General features: G+C 35.2%; 1 protein-coding gene across 9 annotated transcripts in view; it reads left to right on the top strand.

The window, feature by feature from the left end:
* The first annotated feature begins 134 nt into the window (after nucleotides 1-134).
* KIAA0586 (KIAA0586 ortholog) overlaps nucleotides 135-14,930 on the top strand; it is a 127,045-nt gene continuing 112,249 nt past the window's right edge. For 3 of the 9 annotated variants that reach the window (XM_023726245.1, XM_023726243.1, XM_023726244.1), the window contains exons 1-8: nucleotides 138-257; nucleotides 740-1,032; nucleotides 2,129-2,199; nucleotides 5,676-5,751; nucleotides 6,598-6,667; nucleotides 9,864-10,038; nucleotides 10,817-11,038; nucleotides 13,585-13,738. In XM_023726245.1, coding sequence (XP_023582013.1) covers nucleotides 834-1,032; nucleotides 2,129-2,199; nucleotides 5,676-5,751; nucleotides 6,598-6,667; nucleotides 9,864-10,038; nucleotides 10,817-11,038; nucleotides 13,585-13,738 — 967 coding nt within the window. In that variant the 5' untranslated portion in view covers nucleotides 138-257; nucleotides 740-833. Of the gene's footprint in view, nucleotides 258-503; nucleotides 543-739; nucleotides 1,033-2,128; nucleotides 2,200-5,675; nucleotides 5,752-6,597; nucleotides 6,668-7,581; nucleotides 7,670-9,863; nucleotides 10,039-10,816; nucleotides 11,039-13,584; nucleotides 13,739-14,930 lie in introns of those variants that run through there. The other 6 variants (XM_023726240.1, XM_023726242.1, XM_023726239.1 and 3 more) reach the window with 6 other exon arrangements.

Below are 14,930 nucleotides of genomic sequence, written 5' to 3' on the forward strand. Positions count from 1 at the left end.
TTACGTCGGGAGTTTGTTTCCACCCGGAAAAGAATGGAAGAACACCGCAGAGCACGCAAGCTTTTTGGTTGGATGTTTTGGACTCTTTTCTTGGCACGCATGCGTGTTGTGTCTCAAGGGCGGGCTTAAAGGGAAGTGGGTGGTGACCCGCGGGCAACCGAAGCTGTTGTTTGGTTGGAGGGCTGACTGAGCGTTTGCCGGGCTCTTTGGAGACGCGGAGGGGTGAATTTTGTTGTTCGATGGTTGCATCTGAAAGGGTATGTGAAACTCTGGCTGAAAGCTGCTAAGTCTCGTATGTGGGTGGGTTTGTTTGTTTGTTTCCTCTTTTTTTTTTCTTCTTTTTTTAGCTTTTCGCTTTTACCTGCTTGGCTGCCTCTTCACAAATCTTAACCCCGCCTCCACATCTGTTTGGTTTTGCGCTGCCAGCTCGGTTTGGGGAGTGCAGTGTCTTAGGATGGTTATTATTACTCAGGTGGCCCTTCTCTTGCCTTCTCCATTTTCAGATTCATTGGCATGTTGCATTAATAGACTGAGATTAATGGGTAAATATGATGTTTTAGTTGTCTTTCATCCTGTATTAAATACTAAAATGTAAACTTCCAGTTTTGTGGATATTCTATTTAGACATCGTTTTATTTAAAAGTTGATGATTGCATATTCCAAAATTACTTTTAAAATTCGTTTTGTTTATCATACTACCCCTCTCGTATTCTCTCCCCCTGCTCCTTTTCTTCCCCAGTCCTCAAGGCCGTGAAAATTTTGTTCTGAAGTATTAGGACCCTGAAGAAAGTTCTTCCGTTCAGAACTGTGGGACTAGTTTTATTACCAACAATATGAAAGGCTCGGAAGTTAGCCTGGAAAAGAAAAAAAAGGTTCAAATACCACTGAGGAGACTTCGTGAGGTAGTGTCTCCAAATCCAGGAGATAATTTGGCTTTGCTGAAAGATGATTTACCCTGTGTTCCTCCTGCGTTGTCTGCAAATAAACGTCTTCCTGTTAAAACGGGGACTGACTTGGATGGAACATTACATGGTATGTGATTCCATGTAGGTTTTCACCCAATTTTCATTTTGGCAAATATTTAAGGTCTTATTTTTACTTAGTTTTTTGTGTTTCAAAATTTAGAATTTTCCTAACGCTTAAATTCTGCAACATAAAAGATGTTTGAAAACTGACCCTTTTCCCTGGGAAAATGACCAGGCATAGACAGTCAACAGAGTGTTTCTTGAATGGGTTGAATGAATGAAACTTTAACATTCTCAATTATGCTTTTTCGTTCTGTGATTTTTGTACTGTACTTGTTCACATCTGTGTTGGATACACTTGTATAATGTTCCTAGTTTTCACCAGTAGTGCTTTTTACCAAATTATCTACCTTCTGTTTGGATGATGCTGTCCAGTTTGGCATGGTAAAAAAAGAAACAACTTCTGTCATTTGATGGCTCCACGTTCCAAGCCACTTAACCTGTCTGGAGCTTGGTGAAAAGTACCGGAAAATTGTAAGGATCAAATTAATGAACATGTGTGCAAAAACAGCAAAATGCTTTTATAGTGCTGCTGTTTTTGGAAGGGAGCCCTGGTAGCGCAGTGGTTAAGAGCTACGGCTGCTAACCAAAAGTTTGACAGTTCAGATCCACCGGCCACTCCTTGGAAACCCTATGGGGCAGTTCTACTCTGTCCTGTAGGGTTGCTATGAGCCAGAATTGACTCGACGGCAATGGGTTTGGTTTGGTTTTTGTTTTTTTTGAGGGGGAGTGGGGGTACAGCATGGTCATCCTAGCATAGGCCTCTTGTTAAATCAGGTTTTTACCTCATCTAATTTTATTTCTGGAAAATAATTTTACTGATAGTTTGTGCAAACCTAACAGTATCCTGGTGTAACATTTTATACTTGTTAGCTTACTTGATTATCAGCACTGACCCTTGTCTTCCAAAACATCAACTGTAAAAACCTTCATTGGGATACATTTTATTATTTTCTTAAATTTTTTTGCATGCAAAAGTAGCTTCTAATTTGGGTCTTCTGTTAAAATGGAGTTTATAGTTCTTGAAGAATCATGCTTATACAGTTTTTAAAAGTAAAGTTCTGATTTAAAAATCACTAAAATCAATTTCTTTGTTTTCTTAGGTTCATCAGATTTAACTTCTGCTAGAAATTATCACCAGCCTCAACTAGAAAATCTCACTATGTCAGAAAGTGTAAGCAAAAGGATTTTTAATTATGTTCATGTTAAAATTTTCAGTATTATCACATAATGTGTTCTTAAATTATGTATGATTAGCAACAGGCTTTGCTTTCATTCAGACTTTATTTACCAAGAGAAATGTTTTATATGCTAGAATTGTGACTTAAATAGTGCTGGAGACGTTAAAAAAAAAAAAAAGGTCTTGCGTAGAATTGAAAATAGCCATTAGTAAGATAATGACTGTGAGAAATAACTGAAGAGAAACTCTGCCACTATTTAGGAAAAAGATATTCTTGACTAGAGACTTTACATATTGTTAGGTAAAGGTAGGAATAGTAATAATACAAAATAAAAATTGAAGTGTGTTTATATATGATTCAAACTATTTGTGAGGTCTTTTTATTTTTGTTTTGGGCCTTTGAGAAATAATAACATGAAATTCTCATCTTTCCTTTTTTTCTTTATAATGCTGAAAACATTTGATGATAATTGCAATGTTTTTATCATGAGAACTTCATATTAGGCTTTGACCGCTAATCATAATGTTGACTTATATATTGCCAATTTAAGAAGTCTGGATAACAATTTAAGAGAGTTTCAGAAAATAATATATTGGAAATTGAAGCTGGTAAACTAAGAATTAAATTGTTTGATACTGTTTATCAATTTTGTCAAAAAGTCACAATAAAATATGTAATTATGTGTGCTGTACATGGTCTCTGAGTAAATACCTAGCATTTGGGCTTGTGTTTTTGTTTTTTTTTTTTGAGCAATCCTTATTAATGATTAATGCTAGTTGAATTCCATTATCTAAATAGTTTCCCAAATGTATGACTATTACTGCATAATTGAGGATAAATGGGTTATCTTTGTTATGAAGATCATCAGACAGAATTCCATTAGATTTATTATGGGCTCACAGCTTATTTTGTGTAGATTTTTGTAATGTAAAATATTACATTTTATTTTGCAAGGCAAACCTAAATTGTGTGGAACAATCAGTATTATTTTACCATGAACACAAACTGCAATCTCTTTACACCATGCTTTTGTTTCATAAATGAGTACTAAGAGTACAGTGTGGATTGACTTGTCCAGTTAATGAGAAAATGGAAGGAGTTTGTGCCTGATAGGCTCACATTTATAAACTTTCTATTTGCTTCTATTCATACCTCTTTCTTGCTACTACCAGAGATGAGATGCCCCTTTTCCTATTTGGAGCTAGTACCTTCTACACACCTTCTATGTGTGTAGAAAGAAAACAAAAACTTTTTTAAAAAAAATTAAACACTCATTATAGAAAATATGAAGAGAAAAAAAAGAAAAAGAAAAAATACATCACCAGAAGTAATAATTACTAACATTTTGAGTTTTTTTCTATGCTTTTTTTTTTTAATGAAATGGGATCTTACTGTTCTATAACCGTTTAGTATTAAATAGTATCTTTCTATGTCATTGATTTTTTTTCTTTGAAACTTTCAGTGGGTTCCTAGAATTTTTGTATATGTGTGTACCATAGTTTATTTGTTCATATTCTTGTCATTTGACATTAAAGTTTTCTTCCAATTTTGGTAATATATACAGTTACGTGATGAATACCCTGATATATATCCCAGGTCATTTCCTTAGGATTAATTTTTAGATATAAAATTATTGGATCAAAAAATGCATATTTTTAGAAATGTTTCTAAATTGCCTCCAGAAAGACTGTATCAGTATATATTCTGTCCGGCAAGGTCATGAGTGTAATTATTTTTCCCCATCTTTACCAATACAAAGCATTAAAATCTTACAAATCTTTGAGACTTTGATAGGCATAAAAGGCATTTTACTGTTTTATTTTGCATTACTTTTATTGTTAGTAAAGGGAAATTTTTTTTTAATATATTGTAGTTTAGATGAAGGTTTACAGAACAAACTAGCTTCTCATTAAACAGAATGCATATTGTTTTGTGACATTGGTTAACAACTCCACCACGTGTCAACACTGTCCCTTCTCGACCCTGGGTTCCCTGTTACCAGCTTTCCTGTCCCCTCCTGCCTTCTAGTCCTTGTCCCGGGCTGGTGTGCCCTTTAGTCTCGTTTTGTTTTATGGGCCTGTCTAATCTTTGGCTGAAGGGTGAACCTCAGGAGTGACTTCGTTAGTGAGCTAAAATGTTGTCCGGGGGCCATACTCTTGAGGTTTCTCCAGTCTCTGTCAGGCCAGCAAGTCTGGTCTTTTTTTGTGAGTTAGAATTTTGTTCTACGTTTTTCTCCAGGCTTGTCTGGGACCCTCTGTTGTGATCCCTGTCAGAGCAGTCAGTGGTGGTAGCCGGGCACCATCTAGTTGTGCTGGACTCAGTCTCGTGGAGGCTGTGGCAGTTGTGGTGCATCAGTCCTTTGAACTAATCTTTCCCTTGTGTCTTTGGTTTTCTTCTTCCTCCCTTGCTCCTGATGGGGTGACACCAGTGGAGTATCTCAGATGGCCGCTCACAAGCTTTTAAGATCCCAGACGCTACTCACCAAAGTAGAATGTAGAACTTTCTCTTTATAAGCTGTTATGCCAGTTGAGCTAGATGTTCCCTGACACCATGGTCCCCATAGCCTTAAGCCCAGCAATTCGGTCCCTCAGGAAGTTTGCATGTGTCTGTGGAGCTTCCATGACCTTGCTGAAGGGAAATTTTTTTTCACATATATGACCATTTGAATTCTTTTGTGAGTTACCTATTTATTTGCTGTGCTTTTTCACTGATTTATAAGTTTTTTAATATTACTTTCCCAGATCCATTCTACTGTACTGCTAGCCTCATTGACTATTTTTACAAGTTCTTATCAATGGATGACCTGGCACACTCTCCTTTTATGATTTTCTCCTTTACCTTTTTTGATTTTGTAGAAGAAAAGGAAAGGTATGTCTAAGGCAGATAAAGAGTAATATTAAATGAATCTAGTACTTAAAAAGTCGTATGTCTTAGCACTGAGTAGAGTCTCAGAGATGTAGTGTAGGGTTACAAATTTGAGCAGAAAGCTGTCAGCTGGTAGGTAGGTGCCATCTATATAGAGGAGCCTTCTGAGGCTACATATGAGCCCAACAACAAAGAATACTCTGATTAATTTGTGATATTGTGCCATGTGTTAGCCATCTTCATCTGCACAGCCTTGTTTCTGTCATTTTTCTGATAGTGAGTCAGATTTTCATAATTAACTAAAACAACTGAGAAGTTAAATAACTTGCTTTGCTAAAAGTGGCAGATCTAGGATGTGAGCCTGAATCTCAGTGCCCATTTGCTTGATTGTTCACTCATTCATTTGCTTGTCGGACAGCTTATCACTCATTTAACAAATCGTTGAGTAGCTTCAGGGTACCTAAGTCCTGTGGTAGTGCTGGGAATAAAGTATATAAAATATATAGTCCTGCCGTCCTAGAGCATAGTAGTCACATAGCTAGTAAATGGTACTTGATAGATAGTGAATCACAAATCTTAGTCTTGCCTGTCTTTCTTTTACAAGATGAAGGATTTTTCTAAAGATGTTGCAGCACAAGTGTCGCCTTTGTATAAAACAGAAGAGAGCAACAGACAAAAAGGTAAAAGGATATAATTGATCTTTTTTTCATGTTTAATAGTTTTTCCTTCAGATAAATTGATAGAATTGATTTTTAGACATTTATTAACAGCCCTATCATTTTTTCATATTATATTTTCATTTTTAATTAGTTTTTCTTTTCAAATTAAGCTATCAATAGAATCTCTAAAATCCAGAAAAATGTTTGCAATGGTAAAGATAATTTTATTGTTACAAATATTCTATATAGGTTTTGTATTAAATATCTGTTTGTTGTTATTTGCCAGCAAGTCAATTCCTACTCCTAGTGACCCCATGTGACAGAGTAGAACTGCCCTATAGTGTTTTCTTGGCTGTAATCATTACAGAAGCAGATCACCAGGTCTTTCTCCCATGGAGCCACTGGGTGGGTTTGAACTGCCAACTTTTCAGTTAGCAGCCGAGTGCTTAAACATTGCACCACCAGGGCTTCTTAGATACCTATTTATAAATTCTAAATTCAAGTTTTTAGTTGCCTTTGGTCAGATACTAGATTAAAAAGGTGCTGTCAAAACTTTTACTTATCTACTAATAAATATATTTTAAAGCAATTGGTTTTATTTTATTCTAAGCAATTTTTTCTTTAGATTTTAAGCAGGTGTCTCCAGTTTGGCCTCAAGTTTTAATGACACAATTTTCCCCCCCGGGGTTATGACTACATTATTAATTAGTCACTAAATTTGTTCCTTGCCCTTGTTTGTATTGATGAATCATATTACTAAATACCTAAAGATTCTTTTAGTTTAAAAATGTTTTTCTTTGAGTAGCTTATTAAAATTTAATAAATTTTCAGGAATCTGAAGTACGTTTTTGTGTCTTGATTTTGCAGCAAATGACATCTTTATTTCTCAGTACACCATGGGACAGAAAGATGCTCTAAGAGCAGTTTTAAAGCAAAAGTAAGTTTCATTTACAGAAAATAGGTGAACCATTTATTATTTTCTTATGTGGTTCTCTAAAATCAGCTTCATTACACACTGGGCATAGTAAAAATCTTCTTTTCACTGTGTGTGATAATATGTATAAAGCATCTCACATGGTACTGGGTACATCTAAAGTACTCAGTGTCTGTTAACTATTAATATAGAAAAGGTACTGTTCTAAGCACTGTATGTACATTAACTCATTTAATACTCCTAAGACCCTGTGTAATAGATTTCATTACTACCCTATTTTATAAAATCTCCAGTTTATAGATGAGGAAGCTGAGGCACAGAGAGATTGATTTCTCCAAGATCATTTAGCAAGTAGTCATTGGGCTGGAATTCAAACAGGCAGTCTGCCTTTAGAGCCTGCTCTTGTAACCACTTCACTGTAGTGCTTATAGCAGTGGTTAAGTAGTTCCTAGTACATAATACTTATGAATATCAAAGTAAATTTAGACTGTCCTGGCCAAAATCTGAGAAAGGGACAAGTTTAATACCCAGGTGGAGTGAAAGCAGACCACGGCCAGGTACTCTACCTAAATGCCCCCTCCCACCTTTAAATACCAATGAAATACAAAATAAAACCTGATAACAGCACCATGATAAACATGTCATTATCAATTGACCTGGTAATTCTGTTGTGAATCTATTGTAAGGAAATAATAGAAATTCAGTCAATAATTTATACACAGTGATATTTATCAAACAATTATTTAGATATGGAAAAGCTAGAAATAACTTAAATTTCTACTGCTGGGAAATAGTTAAATCAGTTACGATACATACAAGGGTAAGTCAAAAAGTATTGCTATAAAATCATAGAAACATTTATTAAAGAAAAATATCAAAATGTGAAGGTATTGTTTCTCGACATATCCTCCCTCTAGGCCTATACACTTCTGAAGGCGGTGTTTCCATCTCTGTAACCCTTCCTGAAAGGATTCTCCAGTCTTCAATTTACACCACGTCAAAATGGTAGTTTTGGCATCCTCGATTCAAATCATGTTGCTTTTAAATGTTCTTTGAGTTTTGGGAACAAAAAGAAGTCTGAAGGGGCAAGGGCTGTAGGGTGGATAGGGTAAGGTTTCCCAACAAAATTCTTGTAGGACAGCCCTTGCTACCCTCGAAGAATGAGCAGGTACATTATTGTGATGGGAAAAAATTCCTCAGCACAACTTTCCTGGCCTTTTTCTCACCCTCACCGATGAAGTTTTCAATTTTCTTAAAACTTCTTTGTAATAAGCCCCCATGATCGGCCTGTGCCCTTTGAGAAAATCTATCAAGATTATACCTTTGGAATCTGAAAAAGCAATGGCCATAACCTTCTGGGCAGTCTTCCCTCTCTTGGCTCATCTTTGAGGCCCTCTCAACCTTCATTTTTAGCTTGAGCTATCTAAAAACTTGTTTTATGTGGAGTAGCATTCCCATAAACTTGTTGCAAAGCTTCAATGATTTGGGAAGATGTCCACTTGAGGTTTGTTAAAAATTTGATATTAGCCCTGACCTCAAAATTGTTTTTTTCTGTGGCACAGAAACTATCGTTTTTTTCTGAAGGTTCCCTAACAAGACTAAGACAAGTGTATTACTGCAAGAACTTGTCTGCAGCCATCCACTAACGGCAGAGACACGTTTAAACACGTTTTGTTTGGAATAAACCTGTGCATGTATGAATTGGAACCCTAGTAACAGTACCTTTTGGCTTATCCTCATACATATGATGGATCATTATTTCTCATTGTGGTCTCATGACCATCATTCGGTTGTTTATGAGGAGCAATTTTAGATTGTTGAATTGTGGAGAAATATGTGTAGTGTGTTTTTAAGCAAGTAAAAACTAGAGGAATGAATTAGTTGGGAAGAAGTGTTGATGTTTTATACTAACCTATTGGCCTCTTGCTGTTGAGTCGATTTTGACTCATAGTGACCCTAGAGGACAGACTACAGCTGCCCCATAGGGTTTCCAAGGAGCACCTGGTGGATTCAAACTGCTGACCTTTTGGTTAGCAGCTGAGCTCTTAACCATTGTGCCACCAGGGTTCCTGTTTTTTACTAGAGAAGGGAGAAATGCTAATCTGGTAGGGAAAGCTATGGTGTAGTAGGAGATCTCTGGGAAATTAGTCCTAAATCTGCTACTTCCTGGTTCTGTGACTTTGATCAAGTAAATCCTTTTACCTCAGTGGACCTCAGTTTCTTCATCTGTAAAACTAGGGAATTAGAATAGATGACCTATAATATTCTGCCTACTTCTGTAATTCCATGACATATTCTTGCAATTATGATGAAATAATTGACAAAACTTGATGACTCAGTTGGGTGTGAGAAGGTAAGCAGAGGATAGAGAAGTCAAAGATGACTTCAGAATTTTGAGACTGAGAAAAATGATGCTGTTAATAGAAATTAGGAAATATCAAAGAGGAGTAAGTTTAAGAGCTCTTTCCCTTCTTCAGAAATCAAGAGGGGAAGATCCAACAAGTGGAGATGGAGTGCAGTCCTACCAATTTTGCTTAGATTTACCTAGGGATGCTTCAGTTTTGTCAGTGGTTCCTTTTATTGTTTTCTTTTAGGCCTAAAATAGAGCAAAATTGACTGCTCTTTTCTTTAGCATGTAGTTAAATGACTTACAGCAAATATGTGTCTATTTACTGGACTCTTTTTTAATCCAGGCTGCTTAATATTGTGTTTTGTACCCATTTTAATTAACTGGGTGACATTTATTAAATAAATCTAAATGAACTAGAATTCAGAAAATTCATTTCAGTAGTTTTAACAATTCCTCTTGGGTTGTCTGCCTTTGGGAGTAAAACTTGGTACATGTATTCTTAGAGCTTTTTCCATGTGTTTTAAATTTTTATTTCTTGATTATGTATCTTTATAATTTTGCCCAGGTCTTTTTCATTTGTGTTTAAGTCTTACTTTCTGAAATAGTATCCTTGCCCTTAAGGAATTATCTTCTTATTTCTTCAGTGTTTCAGACACTTTGGCGTGAGCCTTAATACATATCGTTAACCAAGTAACTTTGTTTGATATGATGCTGATAGGGATAAACAGGTGATTTTAATTTAAAAAAATCAAGAAAACTCACCTTCAGCAGAGTATGGCCTGTAGGTATTTCTTGAAATTATTCAATGTAGCTTACTGAATATATTTCTTATTCTTTTTTTATTTACAGAGCTCAAAGCATGCCTGTTTTTAAGGAAGTAAAGGTACAGCTTTTAGAAGATGCAGGTGCAGAAAAGGACACTGTTACTCAGGAGACTAGAACTTCACCCAGTGGAATTGATTCAGCTACAACTGTGGCTGCAGCAACTGCTGCTGCCATTGCAACAGCAGCTCCATTGATAAAAGTAACTTTTTTTCCTCAGATATCTGTAACTACTTTGTAAAATGTAAAGACATGTATTGAGAACTGATTCTATAAATGACTGTGTCCAGCTGTACACTAGGGACATTCTAGTTGCTCTCAATTTGAAAGAATTTTCCTACCTGTGATTGTATTTACTTCTCAGGAGTTGTGAGAATTACCCCCTCATCGCTGTGATAGTGATAGTTAACCAGGACTTTCCAGTTCTAGCACTGAAAATCCCACATCCTGAGAAACCCCTCAGTCCCGTGCAACCTGGGACGAATTGTCTGCCTGTTTTTAGAGCTAGAAGGAACCTTAGAGGTTTATCTGTGCTAGCTGCTTTAGTTTGCAAATGGGGAAACAGAAACAGGTCAGAATAGGCACAGTGTCTTAGAGCTAACAGGTGGCACAAGCAAGACTAGCAGAACTCAAGGCTGCTGACCCAACTCATCTTTAGATTAGTGAAGTATCAAAAGCTACTTTGTTTTGCTCTTTTCTTCTTTTTAATATCCATTTAAGTATTGTATTGTTGCCATTATAAAATTCTAGGTGACAAATTTGGTGTAATTTTTTTTTTTTGAGGGATTATCTACCTAAGGATAGCTATTTCCTCCCTTTTATTTCTGTGACTCTAAAAATAAAGACATTGTATCATCAAATATTCAGGGGATAAAAGCTCTAGCTTGAGCATTTCTCAATACCAATTGCTTTAAATAACTTTTCTAGTAATTGAACATATATATGGTATCTATAATACTATTTTGATATTATAATTTTAGGTGCAGAGTGATCTGGAAGCAAAAGTCAATTCTGTTACAGAATTACTTAATAAGTTACAAGAGACTGATAAACAGTTACAACGTGTTACAGAGCAGCAAACAAACATTCAGAATAAACATGAGAAACTTCATTGTCATGATCATGAAAAGCAAATGAATGTGTTTATGGAGCAGCATATTAAGCATCTTGAAAAATTACAACAACAACAAATGGATATTCAGGTATCTATGATAAAGCTAGTACACATTGTATGATCTTTTATCACTTAAATCTCTAAACTAATATTGTATATTACAGAAGCTGATTAGATTTTAACTGTGTTAGTTCTCGAATAATGATTTGCTTGTTCATTAGTCTTCCCCTCTACGTGGAGAACTCTACAAGTTCTAGCCCAAATGTTATGTGAGACCTCTCCCTCTAGTTGGTTTTTTCTTTTGTAGTATTTTTGTTCATACCATTTTTAAAGTGCTTTTGTATTACATTGTAAGTTTTAGTTTATATCATTGGTTCCTAATCTGGGATTGTGCATCAGAATTACTTGGGGGAGCTTTATAAAAATACACATGCTTGCGCCTCTCAGAGATTCTGAGTCAGTAGGTCTAGGATGGGACCTAAGAATTGTTGAAAGCTCTCTGATGATTCTGGTACACACCCTTGGATGAAAACTACCTGGTTTACATGTTTGCTCCCCCATTTAATAAGTTAGAAGAATAAACATTTATGTACTGCCTTTTGAGTACCAGACATTGGGCTATTATAAAAAGGAGAGTTATCCTCACAAGTTGCTGATAGTGTAGTATTTATTTTGGGATTTTGGAGACTTGGTACAACTACTGAGTACTCAGGCACTCAGTAAACTTTTTCCTGAATGAGTGAATGACCAGCATTATAAATGCATTGGTTTTAATTTACTCTTTTTTTTTCAGATTAATGTATGATTTTTATACTTTTTAAATTAAAATATAACATTCAGAAGAGAGTACAAAAATAAGTTTATTATAGCTGTATATTAGTACAAAATGAACACTAGTGTACTATAATTTTCAAGACTTCTTAATAGAGCTTGTCTTGAGCTTTTCTTGTGGTTGAAGATAGTATTTTTATTGGAATGATTATAGGCACACGGAGTAAAGTTTTAGTAAGCAGAACCATACATGACTGAAACTGAGTGTACAGCACGATATATAGTGAGAAGCTGGGAGTGGGTCCATCAGAGTGCTGGTTCCCTGTCTACAAATAACTTTACTTCTCTCAGAGCCTTGATTTCTTTTACCTAAAAAGTGTATTTTCATTGCTGTACAGGATAAAATGAGATCACACATTTGAAAAGCACATTGATTTCCTAAGGAGGGGATCCTACTTAAGTCCTAAGTAACTATCTGCCATCCCTCCATTTCTCTATAAATAGATCCATAATTTATTGACTTCCTGATTTTAGAAGAATGGAATCTTTGCAAATTCAGACATCTTATTTATAAAGCTTATAATTACAGAGAAAGTTGAAATCTTGGTGATACACTAGGTGTACTAGTAGTTCAATAAATGCTTAATGAGATGAAATTAGTTGAATCTATCCCATCTGTTTTATGTGGAGGGATCGCTACACTTTTGAAATAAGTTTTATTAGTTAAGATACTTATATATTCTAGATATTTTAATAAGTAGTGTTGAAAATAGTGTTGTCACTATAGTTCTTATTTATACATAAATGCATGTACTGTATTATTACTGCTGCTGCAAAATATGGCTGCTATTGATTTGAATGCTTACTATCAGTAGTTTTTAAACCTTAGCTTCAGACAACAATCTTACCATGTAGCGTGTGAAAGATGAGATGTCTTGGTTTTATGTACTCCGTTTGAAGTGAGTTTTAGGGTGAGGGTTCCTCCCTCTTGGTTCTCTCCTAGCCTGCTGTGATGGCCCCTGAGCCATCTCTGAGGTAGAAGGGAAGAAACTAAGTTTTAGAGCAGTTATATAAAATTTTCGAGGTCACATAGCAGAGCCAGGCTTAACTCAGGTCTTTGTGATACTACATCTGCCTAGTAACATCTCTGCTACTATGAATAGTTGCAATGTAAGATACGTGTTCTCATTATTTATTAACTGTAATAAATTGTTTTCAAGTCCTCTAATAAATTTCAATGTATTTTGTCATATAATTCTTTTAAAATGATATTACCTGACCCCAGACACCCTTTTAGCTCAGTGGTAAAGTTACCTTCAAGGTTCACTGATCAGCCTGAGAGTGGACAGCCCAGTAAAACCATGAGAGTAACGAGGTACAGGAGTCCAGTGACAAGGCCCAGAAGGCAGAAGGGGAGTAGGAAGCTGATGATAGGGAACACAAAGTAGAGTAAGGATATTGTTGATGTGTTGTGAGATTGTTAACCATTGTCATAGGGCAACATTTGTAGTAACTGCTAAATGGGAGACTATTTTGTCCTGTAAGCCTTCATCTTAAGTGAGAATAACAGCACAATTAGAAGAGTGTAGTCAATGTCACTTAAATGTGTATGTAAAAAAAAAAAAATTTTTGAAATGGCGTATCTTTGGCTATGTGTATTTTCACAAAAGAAAAAAAAAAAGTTGAGAATTTAGAGGGTTAAAATGTTGTGGGGTTGTTAACCAATGTCATAAAACAGCATGTGTGTTACTGTTACATGAGAAACTATCTGTTCTGTAAGCCTTCACCTGAAGTACAATAAAATATTTAAAAAAAAAAAAAATGATATTACCTGAAATTAATAAAAGGATTCATGTCTTCCAGACTCATTTTATTAGTGCTGCACTCAAGTCTAGTAGTTTTCAGCCTGTTAGTATACCCCCTTCCAGAGCAGTGGACAAGTATTTTGTAAAACCAGAACATCCTAATCTTGGTAGCCGTGATGTATCTTCACATAATACATTCACTTTCAAACAAGGTAAATATATAGTTCTCTATGAATTAAAAATGTCACCCGTGAATTTTATTTGTGCGATATAAGCTGAAAATTTATTTACTGGGTTGTAGGAGATTAAGTGTTTGTTCATAAAATTAGTTCTCTTTTTATGTCAAGTTATTCTTAGGTCATTTTGAGATTTGTTCAGTCAACTTATGGTTTATGTCCTAATTTACGGTTTTAGTTAATAACCTTCAATAAAATTGTCAGATTTTATAGCACTGATAAGTTTAGAAAAATTTTACTTATCTATTATTAAAAATGTTTGTAATAAGTAAATCCTCCAGTTCTCTGACAAAGTGCATATTTACTGTTTTTCTTGATTCTGTCAGGAGAGAAGCCAGGTAAGTATAATTATAAACCATTTCTAGATATTTTCAAAGAGTTAGTAATGCAAGTCTATCTTAATAGAATTTTTAAGATCTCTATATATAATAACAAAAGAATGCATAGCATATATGTATATTAAACCACTGGAATGTAAAATAAATGTGTTTCCAAACTATTGCTATTTGAATAATGAACTTAAGAAAATCAAGAGTCTATCTCTTTAATGATATAATTATGTAGTACAGTATCCCCAACATTTGATTTGTTAGAACTTTGTTGTATTAAAGATTCTTTATTGGTATAAGGTGCTTTATATTTTGCAACAAATGGGTGATCCTTAGAAAACTGTGGAGAAGTAAATATGAGTCAATTTTTAAGTTGTAAAGGGAAGAAAATGAAGCTCAGAAAAGTTATGACTTGCCTGCTTAAGGTGACCTGGCTTAAGAGTAAGAGCATCAGAGCTAGGGCTAGAATTCAGGTCTCCGTATGACCCAGCCATGTGCCTTCTGTAGAAGTGGACGCTTGTTTCATACTCAAATCCAGAGAAGATTTTCATATCTCTTTATACCTAGTGGAAACCTTTGTGGCATAGTGGTTAAGAGCTAAGCTGCTAACCAAAAGGTTGGTAGTTTGAATCTCCAGGCGCTCCTTGGAAACCCTATGGGGCAGTTCTACTCTGTCCTATAGGGTTGCTATGAGTTGGAATCGACTCAACGGCATTGGGTTTGGTTTATGTACTTAGTAGTAACTAAAGTGGTATTTTTATTTTTTATTTATTTTATTTTATTTTTTTATTGTACTTTAGGTGAAGGTTTACAGAACAAATAGTTTCTCATTAAACAGT

The sequence above is a fragment of the Trichechus manatus genome, unplaced genomic scaffold (assembly GCF_000243295.1).
Source record: "Trichechus manatus latirostris isolate Lorelei unplaced genomic scaffold, TriManLat1.0 scaffold00010, whole genome shotgun sequence".
NCBI lineage: Eukaryota > Metazoa > Chordata > Mammalia > Sirenia > Trichechidae > Trichechus > Trichechus manatus.